Source organism: Nothobranchius furzeri, chromosome 18, assembly GCF_043380555.1.
Source record: "Nothobranchius furzeri strain GRZ-AD chromosome 18, NfurGRZ-RIMD1, whole genome shotgun sequence".
NCBI lineage: Eukaryota > Metazoa > Chordata > Actinopteri > Cyprinodontiformes > Nothobranchiidae > Nothobranchius > Nothobranchius furzeri.
In genome coordinates this window covers 33953512-33970081 of record NC_091758.1, presented here as the reverse complement: position 1 = coordinate 33970081, position 16570 = coordinate 33953512, and the positions used below count along the sequence as shown (strand labels likewise).

The 16570-nt window shown below is 43.1% G+C and overlaps 2 protein-coding genes across 4 annotated transcripts; one reads left to right on the top strand and one right to left on the bottom strand.

The window, feature by feature from the left end:
• The first annotated feature begins 136 nt into the window (after window positions 1-136).
• Window positions 137-6489, top strand: siva1 (SIVA1, apoptosis-inducing factor). 2 transcript variants are annotated; one of them, XM_054741541.2, is made up of 4 exons: window positions 137-929; window positions 1310-1489; window positions 5448-5494; window positions 6283-6489. In XM_054741541.2, exons 1-4 carry the CDS (start codon window positions 809-811, stop codon window positions 6298-6300), a joined length of 366 nt encoding a protein of 121 aa, XP_054597516.1. In that variant the 5' UTR covers window positions 137-808; the 3' UTR covers window positions 6301-6489. The 2 variants fall into 2 exon arrangements, with proteins under 2 accessions (XP_054597516.1, XP_015825780.1); XM_015970294.3 differs by having other exon boundaries at window positions 5341-5494.
• A 3510-nt stretch (window positions 6490-9999) lies between these two features.
• zbtb42 (zinc finger and BTB domain containing 42) lies at window positions 10000-16197 on the bottom strand. 2 transcript variants are annotated; one of them, XM_015970291.3, is made up of 2 exons: window positions 16006-16197; window positions 10000-14971 (listed from the first exon to the last, which is right to left on the bottom strand). In XM_015970291.3, exon 2 carries the CDS (start codon window positions 14955-14957, stop codon window positions 13365-13367), a length of 1593 nt encoding a protein of 530 aa, XP_015825777.1. In that variant the 5' UTR covers window positions 14958-14971; window positions 16006-16197; the 3' UTR covers window positions 10000-13364. The 2 variants fall into 2 exon arrangements, with proteins under 2 accessions (XP_015825777.1, XP_015825776.1); XM_015970290.3 differs by lacking the exon at window positions 16006-16197 and adding an exon at window positions 15254-15917.
• Between the last annotated feature and the right edge of the window lie 373 nt (window positions 16198-16570).

Below are 16570 nucleotides of genomic sequence, written 5' to 3'. Positions count from 1 at the left end.
TAAGTTAAAATAGGAAATTTAGAAAGGTGTGGCTATTTAATACTAAACATTTTTAAGTTAGATCTGTGGATTTATTAATTAAGAAACCCTCAAGCAGTAAGAATTTTAAAACATGCAGGAAAAAACTTTTTAAAACACTCTCGTGTGTAAATAGACACTTGCTATTTCGAACCACTCACATTGAATGATAACTGTATGTTTATGTTTGTGTCTATGTCTGTGCTGCTTCACGATGCCTTTTAATTGCCCCTCAGGGATTAATGAAGTCTTCTTAAATCTAATGACTGAAATGTGAAAAACTGAAAAAGCACCACCTGTAAAATAATTAGCATTAAAAGAATAAAAGCAAAGATAACAGACCTATTAAAATGTTGATGAAAGCGTAATAAAACTAGATCACCGATCACTGAGGCATGTATTTAAAAAGTTACTTTCTGCGCTGGTTCCACACAACAGATGCATAAAACCTCATTGTAATGCCTTCTGTTCTGAACTAGCTATGTTTTGTATTGTTTATCAAAAATATTTTAAAATAAATATATCAATTTAAGTTTATTTACCTGTTAATCCGTTTTTGTTTAAAAAAAAATACACACAAAAAAGCACCGACGGTCCATGAATGCAGCACAGTGATGCGCAACCATTAGTCATGTGACAAGAAGGTCGTTTATAGATTGGCTCTTTTCTGTCACGTGATAATTAAACCTATTCGTAATTGGTTCCTTAGTGCCTCTTTTTTTACATTTCCCGCAACATGTGTTGAGTTGTGTTTGATGAGAGTAGCTTGAGCACTTTTAGCAGCCAGAAAATGCCAAAACGAACATGTCCTTTTCCCGAAACCTTTTCCTCTCAGTACAAAATACACATCGGACAACAAGAGTTGAACAAATATGGCGTAAATGGGACCAAATACAGGCAAGAAATATATGGTAAGTTACTTAAGTAAATGTTCGTCTATCGCTACCGTAGCTGTTGTTAGCTAGCTTAGTTCGTAGTTGCGCACAATTGAAAATATTCTGTTTTCTATTTAATGCAAAATGTTCTCTCTGTTGATCTCTTTTGTGTAGTCGATATAATCAGATATTTGCTCCGTCTCCGTCAGTGATATTAATTTGGGTTTTACATCTTAAAGTCTAACTTAAGTTGCTATTGCTTCATTTGAGCTTGAAAGGCTTAAAAGGTAAAGACCGAGCAAATTTATAAATGTTACTGAGTGCAAATAAATTGTATTAGGTGGATATACACAGGAGATCAGCTGACCTCCTGTGCTTTCCCTCCTGACTGATTTGTGTTTATTTCCCTCTCGCAGAAAAGACAAAGGACTTGCTCTTCAATGGTGCTAAAGTTGTAATGGACAAAATCTGGACAGGAGAGAAGTGCGCAGACTCGCAGCCCAGTGGACACACATCTGCATGCAGCCAGACCCTCCTGAGAGGACAGACACTTATTGGACAAGATGGAAGACTCACTAAAACAAGTGCTGCACAAGGTGGGTCTCAAATGAAGCTCACGGTGAGCAGTTGCACATAAAGTCAAGGATCTGTTCTGTTATGTTGAAAGAAATTGCAAAAAGACCGCCTGCTACCATTCATCTAAAGGATCTGGTGGTGTGAGAGAAGACAACGATAATTCACTCAACAGCGGCATCTGTTCACTAGCAAAACACATCTGGACTAGTCTTCCACAAAAGCTGCAAAACATATAAGAATTCAGTTACTTTAAAGCATAAAAGTTGATGTAATGATGCAAAGTTACTTCTGCACTCCTGGATGCATAGATATTTCTTTAAAGCACTGCAGAAACCATTGAATTTAGATACCCCACCCCTTGTTTTTTAACTGTTTACTTTTGGGTCTACATGTAAATTAGCAGCAGCTGTTTAAAATGTTATAAAAATATGTTGCTTTACATCAAATTAAAGGTATAAATAAATAATCAGCTATTTTCATCATTTAAAACCAGTGGTTGTTTCAGTTGATGCTTTTTACCAGCAGGTGTCAGGCATGTCACATGTTTACATACTTTTTTGGTTGTTAATGGCTTATATATATATTAGGGCTGCACGATATTAGGAAAACCTGCGATATTCGATAACAGTGCTTAATATTGCGATATCGATATTACTCACGATAAATGAACAAATATTCAATTCAATTCAAGTTTATTTATATAGCGCCAAATCACGACACGAGTCGTCTCAAGGCACTTCACATAATAAACATTCCAATTCAGGTCAGTTCATTAAGCCAATCAGAAATAATGTTTCCTATATAAGGAACCCAGCAAATTGCAAACGTATGCAGTGTTGATGTCGTCTGGCGTGTGACGTCTGCTCTGGGTTCAAAGCAAACAAAAACTAATGCATGAATTCAATTACAACATAACATTTTATTGCAAAAATATGCAGCTGCACCTGCTACTGTATTAGCAGCTGCACCTGCTACTGTATTAGCTGCTGCACCTGCTACTGTATTAGCAGCAAAACAACAAACTGCATGCATGCAGTTTCTCAGTGACTTTAAAACATCACCACCACCATAAAACTTTTTCTGATGCTCCAAATACAGAAAAACATCCCTTACCAGGGTTTTTGAATAAATTAAAATATCTGAAAGTAAGTTTTAATGTTAAATAATAGTTAGCATCACTTAAATGCAACAGCAAATTCTCTCATTGCTACTGAGCATTTTCTCCACTTATGTGGTTATGATGTAAGGCTGTTGCTGTAATTGGGAAGTGAACTGTGCTGGGCCAAACTAGGAGAAAATTAAGATTTTCTGAGGGAAAGAGAAAAACAATTGTCTACCTTTCAGAAGAGGAACTGGCAAAAAAACTACATGGAAAATATGTGAAAATGTTTGTTTTTAACCCCAAATTGAACAAGTTTACCTAGATCTTAAAAAGCAGCTCAGATGATGAAACTGCAACTATGATTCTGATAACAAGCTAACAAATTGAACTAAAATAACCGGCTAGCAGAGCTTCTGACTGACAGTTTATGTGCAGCAGCAAATCAACTATCCTGATTAACAAGGTTATAAAAGCTCATAAAGGAAAAATCACTTTGATGTGTGGGGGAACTTTTCCAGGCCCTCTTTAGCAGGGTGGGACTGGGAGGAGAGTGCTGTAGCCTTTTAGCTGGAAGCTAACCGGAGCCTGGGGCTAACACTAGCGACATGAAGGTGGGTTGGTTCACCGGCACGTGTCGGAGTCAGCCCGGTAAAAATGATTAACGACACCGAGTGGAGTCACGTTGACGTCTGAAAGCAGCGCTGAATCCAGAAATATCAGCACAAAGTGCGTTCGTTGCTCTGAGCCAGCATGACGAGCAAGGGAACAGCGCCGCTAATGCTCGGGTGTTGCTTTCCAAAAGGGTCTACAGTTGTGGTCAGAAGTTTACATACACTTGTAAAAAATATAATATAATGGCTCTACTGAGTGTCCCGTTATTTCTAAAACTCTGATTTTTCTCTGATAGAGTGATTGGAACAGATACTTCTTTGTCACAAAAAACATTCATGAAGTTTGGTTCTTTAATGTCTTTATTATGGGTTAACAGAGAAAAGTGATCACATTTGCTGGGTCACAAATATACATACAGCAGTGCTAATATTTGGTTACATGTCCCTTAGCCATTTTCACTTCAATTAGGCACTTTTGGTAGCCATCCACAAGCTTCTGGTTGAATCTTTGACCACTCCTCTTGACAGAATTGGTGAAGTTCAGTTAAATTTGATGGCTTTCTGACATGGACTTGTTTCTTCAGCACTGTCCACATGTATTGAATGGGGTTTAAGTCAGGACTTTGGGAAGGCCATTCTAAAACCCTTATTCTAGCCTGATTTAGCCATTCCTTTACCACTTTTGATGTGTGTTTGGGGTCATTGTCCTGTTGGAACACCCAACTGCGCCCAAGACCCAACCTTCGTGCTGATGATTTGAGGTTATGTTGAAGAATGTGAAGGTAATCCTCCTTCTTCATTATCCCATTTACTCTCTGTAAAGCACCAGTTCCATTGGCAGCAAAACAGCCCCACAGCATAATATTCCCACCACCATGCTTGACTGTAGGCATGGTGTTCTTGGGGTTAAAGGCCTCACCTTTTCTCCTCCAAACATATTGCTGGGCATTGTGGCCAAAATGCTCGATTTTTGTTTCATCTGACCACAGAACTTTCCTCCAGAAGGTCTTATCTTTGTCCATGTGATCAGCAGCAAACTTCAGTCGAGCCTTAAGGTGCCGCTTTTGGAGCAAGGGCTTCCTTCTTGCACGGCAGCCTCTCAGTCCATGGAGATGCAAAACACGTTTGACTGTGGACAATGACACCTGTGTTCCAGCAGCTTCTAATTCTTGGCAGATCTGCTTTTTGGTGATTCTTGGTTCACTCTTTACCCTCCTGACCAATTTTCTCTCAGCAGCAGGTGATAGCTTGCGTTTTCTTCCTGATCTTGGCAGTGATGAAACAGTGCCATGCACCTTATACTTGCAAACAGTTGTTTGCACTGTTGCTCTTGGGACCTGCAGCTGCTTTGAAATGGCCCCAAGTGACTTTCCTGACTTGTTCAAGTCAATAATTCACTTTTTCAGATCCATGCTGAGCTCCTTTGACTTTCCCATTGTAGCGTTTGTGGGCGTTTGTATCCAATGAGCCCTATTTACCTGGCCTAAGAGAAGTCACCCGCTGTAGTCACTCATAATCACTCACAAGAAGTTAAGAGGCCATGCTATGAAGCTCAGTTCACTGACACGTTTCTAAGTCACCTAAATTGCTAGTTCATGTTGCTGTATGTATATTTGTGACCCAGCAAATGTGATCACTTTTCTCTGTTAACCCATAATAAAGACATTAAAGAACCAAACTTCATGAATGTTTTTTGTGACAAAGAAGTATCTGTTCCAATCACTCTATCAGAGAAAAATCAGAGTTTTAGAAATAACGGGACACTCAGTAGAGCCATTATATTATATTTTTTACAAGTGTATGTAAACTTCTGACCACAACTGTATGTAGGGGGCGGGCGTATTACGTGAACGGAACCATCTGATTGGCCGCATATCAGAAGGATTACATTTGATTGGTCAAATAATACTTCCACGTAAAAAACAGAGCTGGTTTACAAAAAGCTGATGTATGACACGGATGGAAATGTTTGAACCAAACATTTATCGCTGTTTTTGCCGTGTTTTGTGATGGGCCTATCGCACGTCCTGTTATTGCGATGACGATAATTTTTGCGATATATTGTGCAGCCCTAATATATATATATATATATATATATATATATATATATATATATATATATATATATATATATATAATTATTGTCTCTTTTCTATAGGTGCACCAGCAGCTTCCACAGCCTGCTGTGTGTGCCAGAAAAACCAGGGCTCCAGGGCACCGTGTTCCCAGTGTGACCGACTAGTCTGCTCCTCTTGTACCCGACAGTGTTCCAGCTGCTCCAGCTTCTGCTGCTCGGTCTGCACCATCACAGAGTAAGTCACGTTTTGGGACTTGTGACTCCCAGAACACCGTGCTGAAGAACAATAGCATCCCTGCACCAGTTGTTAAAGTTAAAATTATATGTTTGTGTCTTTTATTATGTTGGTTTTGATGTTTGGAGATTGTTTCTGCTAACCATAGATGTTGCACATGGGGTGCAAACAAATGGTTCCAACTTGTGAAAGGTTATAATTCAAAAACCATTCTGGTTATACGTTGTAAATTACTCTTGTTTTGGCTGAAATGTTTTATTCCTGTAGAAAGACCAAATATATCTGGGAATAAATGTCAAAATAATTTTAAAGTGCATAATTGCAAAGCAGATTTTATATTTATTCAAGCGGTCCTGCATATTTTTTATTGTGCTGATTTAAAATCTAATAATCTAACGGTTTTGTGAATGCTGCATGGGAGATTAAGAAGAATTCAAGATTAAAAAAGAGATTTATTATTTTGAGAAGTCTGGATTTATTGGTGCTGTAATTACAATTACTGCCTCAAGGGGGAGACAAAGGCAGACATCATTAGAATAACTTTTTTTTAAAGCTTGCCAGTAATTTTTACTTGGATGATTGAAATATAAATTTTAATTAACCTGGATGATATTTTTCTTATGTACACATTTGGTTCCAACATAACAAAGAATAAAGGTCTTGCAGAACATTTGAGGACAGATTTGATTGATTGGTGATATTTATGTTTCTGTAGTTGTGCAGCTCAAATTTGTTCTGTTTGAACCGAAATGTGATGATTTTAACACAATAAATGTTTTTTCCTCTAGTTACAGTGGGCGATATGATGAAGTTCTGTGCTGCAGCTGTTCACCGTAAAACACGACCAACTGAGGAATCGGGAGCTGATCATGTATAAAAGCCTCATGAGATAAAGCCTACATTTTATATTCTTGTTTTTTTTTTTTTGTTTCGTTTCAAATGATCTCATGTATATACGTCTAATAATGAACTCAAATAAACTTTTGGATACAGTTTTGGATGATTTTTTTTACTTTAAAGATCCAAAAACTTTTTTTTTTTTCGGTTTAAACATCAGCAGGTGGCAGCGTTCATCACCAGTCACTGAGATGATGAGTTGTGTTATTTTGCTAGAGTCAGTAAGTTTAGTCTCAGCTTGATAATGAAATCCTGACCCAGTTTGACCAGAATGACCTTGAGAATGTATCAGATTTATTTATTTAATAAAACCAGTGTTGAGGAGGACCAGAAGCTTTGAAGCAGACAGTTGGACGTGACCTTGCGGTGTATCATCACATCACGTCGGCTGCTGTTTGTCACTGCTGACAGATTCAGGGTCAAGTATTATACATAGGGGAAAAAAGTTCTGGCACTTATCTGAAATCAGCTGCATGACAGCATGTAGTGGATTCTGGCTGGGATGAGTGTGAGCTGTTGAGTCACATCGCCTACTCAGCGGGCCAGTTGTGGCTCTGGTCTTCAGGGAGCTCATGCAGTTGGTGTCCAAGGGCACCGCTTGATTCCTGGCTGAGCGAGCCTACAGCTGCTGGTGAGCCAGGCGGCAAGTCGTCTGCACATTTCTTGATAAGACTTTAAGGAACTCTGATAAACTTGAAAGGAAGATGTTTCATTTTAAAAGCTGCGTTCAAAGGCATCAGCTGCAGCTAACAGGAGTCGGACGTGTATTAAACTGGAGATTTGTAAAAAATAAACCATCCATCCATCCATTTTCACCCGCTTATCCGGAGTCGGGTCGTGGGGGCAGTAGCCTAAGGCGAGAGGCCCAGACTTCCCTCTCCCCAGCAACTTGGGCCAGCTCCTCCGGGGGAATCCCAAGGCGTTCCCTGGCCAGGTGAGAGACGTAGTCCCTCCACCGTGTCCTGGGTCTACCATTGGGTCTCCACCCGGTTGGACGTGCCCGGAAAACCTCACCAGGGAGGCGTCCAGGAGGCATCCTGACCCGATACCCAAGCCACCTCAATGTGGAGGAGCAGCGGGTCTACTCCGAGCCCCTCCCAAATTACCGAGCTTCTCACCCTATCTCTAAGGGAGAGCCCAGCCACTCTTCGGAGAAAACTCATTTCGGCCGCTTGTATCCGCGATCTCCTTCTTTCGGTCACTACCCAAAGCTCATGACCACAGGTGAGGATTGGGACGTAGATCGACCGGTAAATCGAGAGCTTCGCCTTCTGGCTCAGCTCTCTCTTCACCACGACAGACCGGTACAACGCCCACATCACTGCAGATGCAGCACCAATCCGCCTATCGATCTCACGCTCCAGTTTTCCCTCACTCATGAACAAGACCCCGAGATACTTAAACTCCTCCACTTGGGGCGGGACCTCATCCCTGACCCGGAGAAGGCATTCTACCCTTTTCCAATTCAAGACCATGGTCTCAGATTTAGAGGAGCTGATTCTCATCCCAGCTGCTTCACACTCGGCTGCGAACCGCTCCAGCGAAAGCTGAAGATCACGTTCTGATGAAGCCAACAGGACCACATCATCTGCAAAAAGCAGAGACCTGATCCTCAGGCCACCAAAACGGATGCCCTCCACACCTTGGCTGTGCCTAGAAATCCTGTCCATAAAGGTTATGAACAGAAGTGGTGACAAAGGGCAGCCTTGGCGGAGTCCAACTCTCACTGGGAACGAGCCCGACTTACTGCCGGCAATGCGGACCAAAAATTTAAAATTAAATGCTTTGAATTTTTCTGCACCCTTGTTTCAACTCTAAAATGATGATTTTATAAACATCCAAAACAAGACTGCAGCTGGTGAAGTTTTCGGCACATCTTCATCCACCACAACAGAAAGACCAAAAGGTCACAATGCTGCCTTGCTAAGGAGAGCCCCCCCCCAACCCCCTCTTCCTCTGTGAGAAAACGGGCGCCTAGCAGACAGCACCAACTGCACCCAGCCAGCAGGAGCACGTGGCTTTGTCTTTCACCCATTCTTTTGGGGACCAGCTGTGGTCTGAGCGTGGCGAGCGTCAAAGCCAGTGATGCTGCTGCTATAAATATGCGAGTGAGTAAGTGACAGCTGTACAGTGGACCAAGGACATGCTGTCTTGGCACCGTCGGGGCAAACCGGTCCAAAAAAGGCAAAGAAAACACAAGTGAGCCATGTTTAATAATAATGAATGCGTTTGAGCTAAATGGTGCTAAATGCCTTTTAAGCGTTTTGCAGAAGCGTCCTCGTGCTGAATTTAAATTCATAGATTTTTTGAAAGTCAAACAGCTTCCTCTGGAATTAAGTGGATGGTAACTATATGCATGTGTGTGTGTGTGTGTCGTCTGTACACAAGTGCGTGTGTGGATGTGTTTGTGTGCCCTTTTCAAGTGTGACCACCTGTCTTTTGTTAAGAAATAAATAAATAAGCACAGGCCACACCAGCTGTCCCTGGCAGGCCGTCCCCTTCAGAGGTCAAGGGCTCCCACCGCTGGCCTTGTTGAGGTGGTGGACACTTACAACTTTTCCTCTCAACTTCTCTCAAGTACTTCCAAACACACACACACACGCGCGCACACACAAATCCAACGAGCCTCGGCTTTGAGCCTCTGAGAGGAATGTTTTATTGCATATCCCAGCTCGTCACCCTGCAGCTAAGCCCTATCACATGGCCCCTGCTTTCCATGTGAATGTGTTGGTTCATAAGAAGCCCACACCAGGAAGTTAAACCCCAGATCCGTTACAGGGGGCAGATGTGAGATGCAGGTGAGGCCCGCTGCTGTTTACAGTGTTGCACCGAGGAGAGCCCTTATTTACAGTGCCGTAACCCTGCCGGGGCCGTTCGGGGTGGTTATGAATGATCTTGGGAGGACATTGTTGTCTTTATGTTGGTGCTGCCTAGCCAGCGCCGCTGTGTCGTCTGTTTGTGCATTAAAGTACGAGCTGGGGAGCCGCGCCAGACAATAGCCTGGCTGAGCTACTACCCACGCACACAATGGAGCAGTGGGGATGAGGCTGAAGTTAGGGGGGCCCACGTTTTTTTGGGAGGGGTGGAGTTAGGATGGACTGAAGGGGGTGGTAGGGTACAGCGTTCCCAGAGTGTGTGAGCTGGGATTTGGGGGAGGGTGGTGGGAACCAGAGCACATCCCAATTGGGATCATGTAGCAAAGCAGCTGGATTTCTTTCATGGTGCAGCGGGGAAATAATTAAAGGTCCTTGCTATTGAAAACGTCCAGCGAATTGGCATGAAGCTCCTCAATTAGACACAGATTTGGTTTGTGTGTCGGAAGTTTTAGAAGTGAAACATGATCATTAATTGTTTTGTGTTGGCAACAGGTCAGAAACAACAGAGAGCTCATCTTGAAGCTGCTCCGTCCTTGAGCTCAGTTTATGGTTTCATTGGGATGAAGCCTGTAAGACCAGCAGTATTATCACATTGTGTTGTCTCTGTACACACCCCAGCGATGCTTACACACAGCCAGTGTGTCACACAAAAACTCCTCTGCAACACGTTTTACGTTTTTAGGACCAATCTGCTCTGAAAAAGAAGAATAAACCAGCGCCACACAAGCAGAGAAAGATTTTTCTTTTTCGTTTAATTCTATGTATAATCTCCTAAATCAAGATTGTCACATTTTCACGGCACACTCACACAGGCACACTCCGAAAGCGCAAACCAAGACCCAAAATAAGCACAGGTATGGATCAAAATGAAAATGTTCATCATCTAAGCAATGCCAATTGTTCATGAAGATTGTCTTCTAAACGCTACACCACTAACACTGAAGCAGTACTAGAAAATATACCTTTCTGGATAAAAAACGTATATTAAATTCGAATGACACTTCTAAAAAATTCTATGAAAAAGTTTTCAACATGTAGAGGCTTTTTTTTTTCTTCTCAAACCAAATTAAATCCGTCAAATGTTGCACAAGAACACAGTAATAAATATTTGTCGTGATTATAAACATTTTCACAGTTGGAGCCTGCAAATGACAAAATTCCAGTTTCAGTATTTTTTTTACTGAAAAGATCGTACAGAGTGTGAGTTAAGCGAACATTCGCCCTCGATCAAAAGTCGACAATCAAAAACTCAGCGTTTCACATTTAAATAGTGACGTAAAAAGAAAGAAATACAAAAGGAACAAATGGTTAGTCCCCGGGATTGGCTTATAAAACGCCAAAAACTTCAAACACAACCGGAACAATTTTATTCACATAAATTTCAAACCCTCATCATAAAACATTGCTATTATTTTTGATTTTTAGTTGAATTTTTTTACATTATGATGATTGAAAATATGTCATATCAGCAGTTTGATGTGAACTTTACCATCGGAGTCAAGGGCAAAAACAAAATACAGGATAGAAACTAAAAGGGTTTCTCCAGATGCAACACCTGTTTGTGTGTCTGCAAGGCACATGTGGTGACCATTCTGGAGGTATAAATAAAGACAGCAACGATAACGAGAAAACTTTTCTACCGCTGCACACACACACACACACGTACATCAGGGAATCAGCTTCAAGCATGTAGAAGTGTTCCTTTAAAAGAAGAAAAAGAACTACATTCCTTTGTGCTCTGATTCAAATTAACAGCACTAGTCAAGAACAGTGTGTGAAACAGATCCAGTGCTCTGTGATGAGAACCACAGGAGTGTTTTTAGTCGTTGTGAAGAAATCCTCACTTTTTACTTCGTCTCTTTGAGTAAAAATAATGGAAACTCTTGCCAAGTCTGAGAAATCACATCTGAATTCATTTTGTTGACCATAAAAGGCGTTTTGATTGGAGATGCACTGATTTTTGTTATGAGGGCCGATACCGATTTTTGTACAGCTGATGCTGATTTTTATTTTTAGAATATAACAGAATCCTATTTTTAATTTGGGAAATCAGTGCTTAGAAATTGCAAGTTTATGGACCAGGACAAAATGTTGGCTTTTTTTTTTTTTTATTCAGGCCAATTCCAATAACCAGCTTACTTATTTGGATGCATCTCAAGCTTTGTGTATAACTTTGAGGTGGAAACTTGATGCATGTTTTGCCAAATTTTGCATTTGGGAAAAATAGTAACTCCCCCCTTTGCTGAAAACATTTCTCACATTCCATTAGCTTCATTCAATACAGAAAAAGTGCAAAGAGACTCGAAATGCATTTTCCCCCTCAGCAAGGAGAGATACACAATGATCCCTTGAGAACTACCTGGAACTTGGGGGGGCTAACAATGGCTGTATTGTCTCGTTTCTATAGGTAGCCAGTATCAGAGTGTGCTTGTGAACCACTGTTTCCTGTGGCCGAACAGGAGGAACATTTTTAAATGCTCTGATTTGCAGTGAGGTGGAGTCCAACGGCGTGTTGAAGGCGGCATAAAGGAAGCTAACTCCCTGGGGAAGATGCTAAGAGACACACCTGACTCTCTCTCTCCCTCTCTCTCTCTCTCGCCCACGTGTTTTTTGTAACATGGAAAACAAAAACATCTGATAAATATAATATATATTTACATTAAATACATAAACAGTAAGAAATAGCAGCCTAGACAACTATATGCATGCTAAAAACAAGTGCTTCTCTATGTGTGAAACAAACAATCTTGAATATTCCGTAGATGTCTAAACAATATATTAAAATTACAATTACAGTAACGTGATTTGCAGAGAGAACCGACAGCCCCGACACCAGTTAATGAGTACCAAGGTCGCTAGCCAAGATGCAGCGCCTTCCAGCTTAAAAACAGCTACAGTAAGCCCTGAACCAAGTCAAACTAATAAATAAATTCAGATCAAGTCTTCTCAGGAAGGATTAGACAAATATTATGAACTTTTTAGTGCTACGCTCCAAAGTCTACAAACAGAAAGATGCATTTCCTGCTCAAAAAAGTGAAGTCTTCATCAGTAGTAACTCACACACTCACACACACACATACTGATATAAACAAGGTCAAAGCAAAAGGGGAAATGAGTAGAGCTGGATGGCACGGTTTTGATGTTCTGATAGAGGTTTACCCCGTTCCAGCAGCTCTTCAACACCATCAGAGTAACTTTTGTACCCTACCAGGAACTAAAAAGGTATGTTTGACCCAAAGGAGTTCATTCTTGCACCTTCTTTAACACTAAAGTAAGTGATATCTGGTATTATTCCCCCAAGGCCTCAAATGTTTTAAAAAAGGCATGACAATACATCTTATTATTTTAGTAAGTACACTAGAATTTCATTAGGCAGCAGAGTTGCAGACGTTAGTTTTTAACTACTTTCCATCTGTCGATGCAACGTTTTTTAAAGTGGCAAAAGTAGAAGGCTAATTCATGGAGATGTTCTCAAAGACAAAAAAAAAAAGAAGATATGATGGTCTGCTTGCTTCTTGTCACAAAAACTTAAGTTTCACAAATAATCTACTCATAAAAACGGTAAAATCATACTTCCAGTAGTCAAACTTCATTAGTTTTTCTGCTTCGTGATAATTAAGGACTAAATAAATCCCCAGAAAAATAAATTATACAATTAAAGTAGGTGTTAAAAACAACAAACAAATTCACATATTGCTACTCGAGGACGGTTCTGGTCTGTGCACGGTTAAAGTCTCTGACGATTGTGTTTCGGTATTAGCTATCGCCCCAAAGGATTTCTTCTTCTTTCAGCAAACTCAACAGATTGACATAAACAAAGACAGAAAACAATCAAGTGCATCATCTGATTTGTTAGTGACACAGATCCAGCAACTCCTCTAATCGTTTAGAGGCTACGACGCAGTCCAGCACAGGAAGCAGCTCCAGTTTTAACGTTGCAACACCTTTAGACGTGACAAATGCCTCATGGGGGGGTAGAATCCACATGACGTCTCCATTCAATCTCCCAACATGTGTACAGTAACAGCAAAAACGGTTCAGTAGTAGAATTCAGTGTAGAAAAGACATTCGATCTTGTGGCACTGGTGAGAGGCGTTTCATCCGATGGCGAGCGTCTTCACAAGGCCACAGTGAAACTTCCTGATGTGGCGGTAAAGGTCACCGGACTGAGTGAAGCGCCGCTCGCACCACTTGCAGGCGTGAGGCTTCTCGCGCGTATGCACCACAGCGTGCCGACTCAAGTTATGGGAGTACTGGAAGCTCTTGCCGCACTGGCCACAGGTGAATGGCTTCTCGCCAGAGTGCGTGCGCTCATGGCGCTTGAGGGTGTACATGCACGAGAAGGTCTTGTTGCACTGCATGCACGTGGGGACAGAGCCATCGGGGGACAGCTTGGAGCGAGGGCCGTCCTTCTCTCTGAAGTGTGAGCTGAGGTGCAGCTGCAGCACGTGAGGGCTGGGGAAGACTTTGCTGCAGAGAGGGCACACGCACACCTGTTGTCCCGGGGCCAGGAGCACCCCGCTGGAGGTGGAGATGTCTGAGGAGGCCAGGTCATCCTCCTCCTCTTCCTCGCTGTCCCCCAGCAGCCTACCCCTCCTGTCTACCTCCCTGCCTGGAGCACCCTCCCTCCTCCTGTAGGCCTCCCCCTCCTCGTCCATCAGGTCCTCCTCCTGGGAAAGCAGGGCGGCTGTAGCGCCGTTGTTGCCTGGGAAGAGGGCAGCGAACCCTGTCACCACTGAGCTCCTGGCACTATTCCCAAAGCGCTGGCTCTCAGGGCTCATCGGCTCACTGTCCTCCTGCTCTGACAGCAAGTTGTGTTCGTCTTTAACAAGTGGCTCAGTGCCCTGCTGCTGGCTGTCGAGGGCCAGCTGTCCCGAGACGTAGGAGGGGTGTAAGGGATCTCTGCTAGACAGAGGCTTGAAAGACAAATCCAGAGCACAGTCCATGTCATCTGAAGCCCGGGACCTCAGGGACAGCAATACGGTGGAACTACTGACATCAGCTTTTGTTTTTCCAGCTGTTTGGACGCAGGGCTCGGCCTCTGCTGACACATAATTGACACCTACAAGGTCCGGGGACCTGCCAGAGTGACCGTTCGCCTTCTGCCTGCTCTGCGTAGACCTATCACAATCTGTGACAGCCAGCTTGACTTCTCTGTTGTCCATGTCAAACTCTTCCACAGGGGGGGCCCTGGGAAGCCCGTGAGACTGTATCTGGAGCTGTCGCTGGATGAGCTGCTTACTGTGCTGCTCCCCATCCGAGGAATTCTCCCTGTCCATGCAGCCGAGTCCCAAACGCTCCGCGATCTTTTCATCCAGGGCAGAGAGTTCCTTGTCTTTAAGCTTACCTTTGCACACTTTCACGATGTCGTACATGTGGAGGTAACTAGCTGCTGCCAGGACATCCTCCACAGGCAGAGCGCTGAATTCCAGCTTCCCCTCATACATAAATTCAAGAAGCAGACTGAAAGCCGGGGCTGTCACAATGTCACTGTTGAGATGCACAACGTCCCTTTTGTCCAGCTGATCCCGGTAGAAGAGATGGAAGTACATGCTGCAGGAGGCCAGCACGGCTCTGTGCGCTTTGAATCGAGCCTCTCCGACAAGAACAGTGCAGTCACAGAGGAAACCTTGGTGACGCTGCTGACTCAGACACTGCAGCAACTGGCGGCTATGGTCTGGGAACTCCATTCTTCCTTCATAACCTGATGAAAAACAGGAAAAACAGGATGCTGGATCAACCGAGTGAGGCAGCATTTTAGAGGGCACAGCTGAACTGTGGCTGCGTTTCAAAAGTCAAAGTGACCAAAAACGCACAAAAAGTGGCAACAAACATTACAGTTTTGATCACAACTTCAAATAATTATTCACAGATTAAGACTTTAACTCAGTAGGATTAAGAAACTAAACTGTTGGGTCAAAATCCAAAACTTTATCCAATTTTAAACATTCATTTTGACATATTTCTCTGAGGTGCGTTCACCCACCCATGGACCACGGCGTCCAGCGGATCCCCTCTCCTCAAAAAGATGAGCCCGAATTGGGTTCCTGCGCGAAAAGTGACGCACCGGCGCTCCTCCAAACACACACCAAACAGCGCTGTTTACAGGACAAGCAGTGGGACCGGGGCTCGGTGATAGTACCGGTCCGGCCGGAGGAGGAAGGAAAAAAGGACCTCGCAGAGCGAGTAAACTGGTGCTCTGTTTGCTAATTGCACTGCAAGCTGTGGAGTCAGCTGCTCTGACATCACCGCAATGGAAACGCTACCTCCAGCTGTGCTCCTCTTTATGCCATATGTTAGTTAACGCTGCAAGGCAGTCCAAAAAAGACTCAGAACTTAAAAATATGTTTTTCTTTTATAAAACGCTGCTCGCATTGAAAATGTATCATTATTATAATAACACAAAAAAGCGCTTGGGGAGTTTGATGGAGCCGTTTTACGCACCCGCTCAACTGGAAATTAAAACAGGAAATATCATCAGCATTAAAGTTTATATATACTAATAAAGGTCTCACGTGGACTACAGACGTAGATATTAATGAAAAGGGCGAAAACGTCGCTGCTGAAGGGCGCAGAAAGCTGAGATCCATGTCGGGAAACGCATAGATGGAAGCCTTTTAAACAGCAGAGGAACTCAGCGCTGAACGACGCGGAGAGAGAGAGAGAGGGGGGGGGGGGGGGGGACTCTCCTTTAACTTTCGCTTTCAGCGTTTCTAAGCACCAAAACGCTCCACTTACATGTATTTCCTTCCGCGTCGTGGTCTGTCTCCCCCTACAAGCCCGGCTGTCTCCTCATGATGTGCGTCCAGATGTTCGCGTCTTCTTGCCGTTTCTTGAGCTCCAGTCCCCGACCCTGGGAAGGCAGGCTGCACTCAGCGCTGCTGTGTCAAGCAGGTTGATAATGGCTCAAGTCTCGCGATATCTCGAGCATCCACAATAACTTCTGTACTACTCCGAGAATTCACACAGCGGCAGCAAGTAGCAGAGAACACCGGAGGGGGACATCAATTGGCTGTCTTATTAAAACACCTGTCCCACGAACTGGTGTGTGTGTGTGTGTGTGTGTGTGTGTGTGTGTGTGTGTGTGTGTGTGTGTGTGTGTGTGTGTGTGTGTGTGTGTGTGTGTGTGTGTGTGTGTGTGGGGGGGGGGAGGGTTGTTAGTGTAATACATTTATTTAGTTGGGGATAAATTAATGACGAAACGCACTTTTCACACGTAGACGGTTCTCATGTATCATGGTGTTGTCTCACTTTTAAATGTCAGAGCTGAACGAGGAAGCTATAGAAGACTTATTATCTTTCC

Coding starts and splice junctions, on each gene's coding strand:
- siva1 (XM_015970294.3), top strand. CDS start 809: ATGCCAAAACGAACATGTCCTTTTCCCGAAACCTTTTCCTCTCAGTAC. Junction 930..1,309: donor ATACAGGCAAGAAATATATG/GTAAGTTACTTA, acceptor TCCCTCTCGCAG/AAAAGACAAAGGACTTGCTC. Junction 1,490..5,340: donor TAAAACAAGTGCTGCACAAG/GTGGGTCTCAAA, acceptor TCTTTTCTATAG/GTGCACCAGCAGCTTCCACA.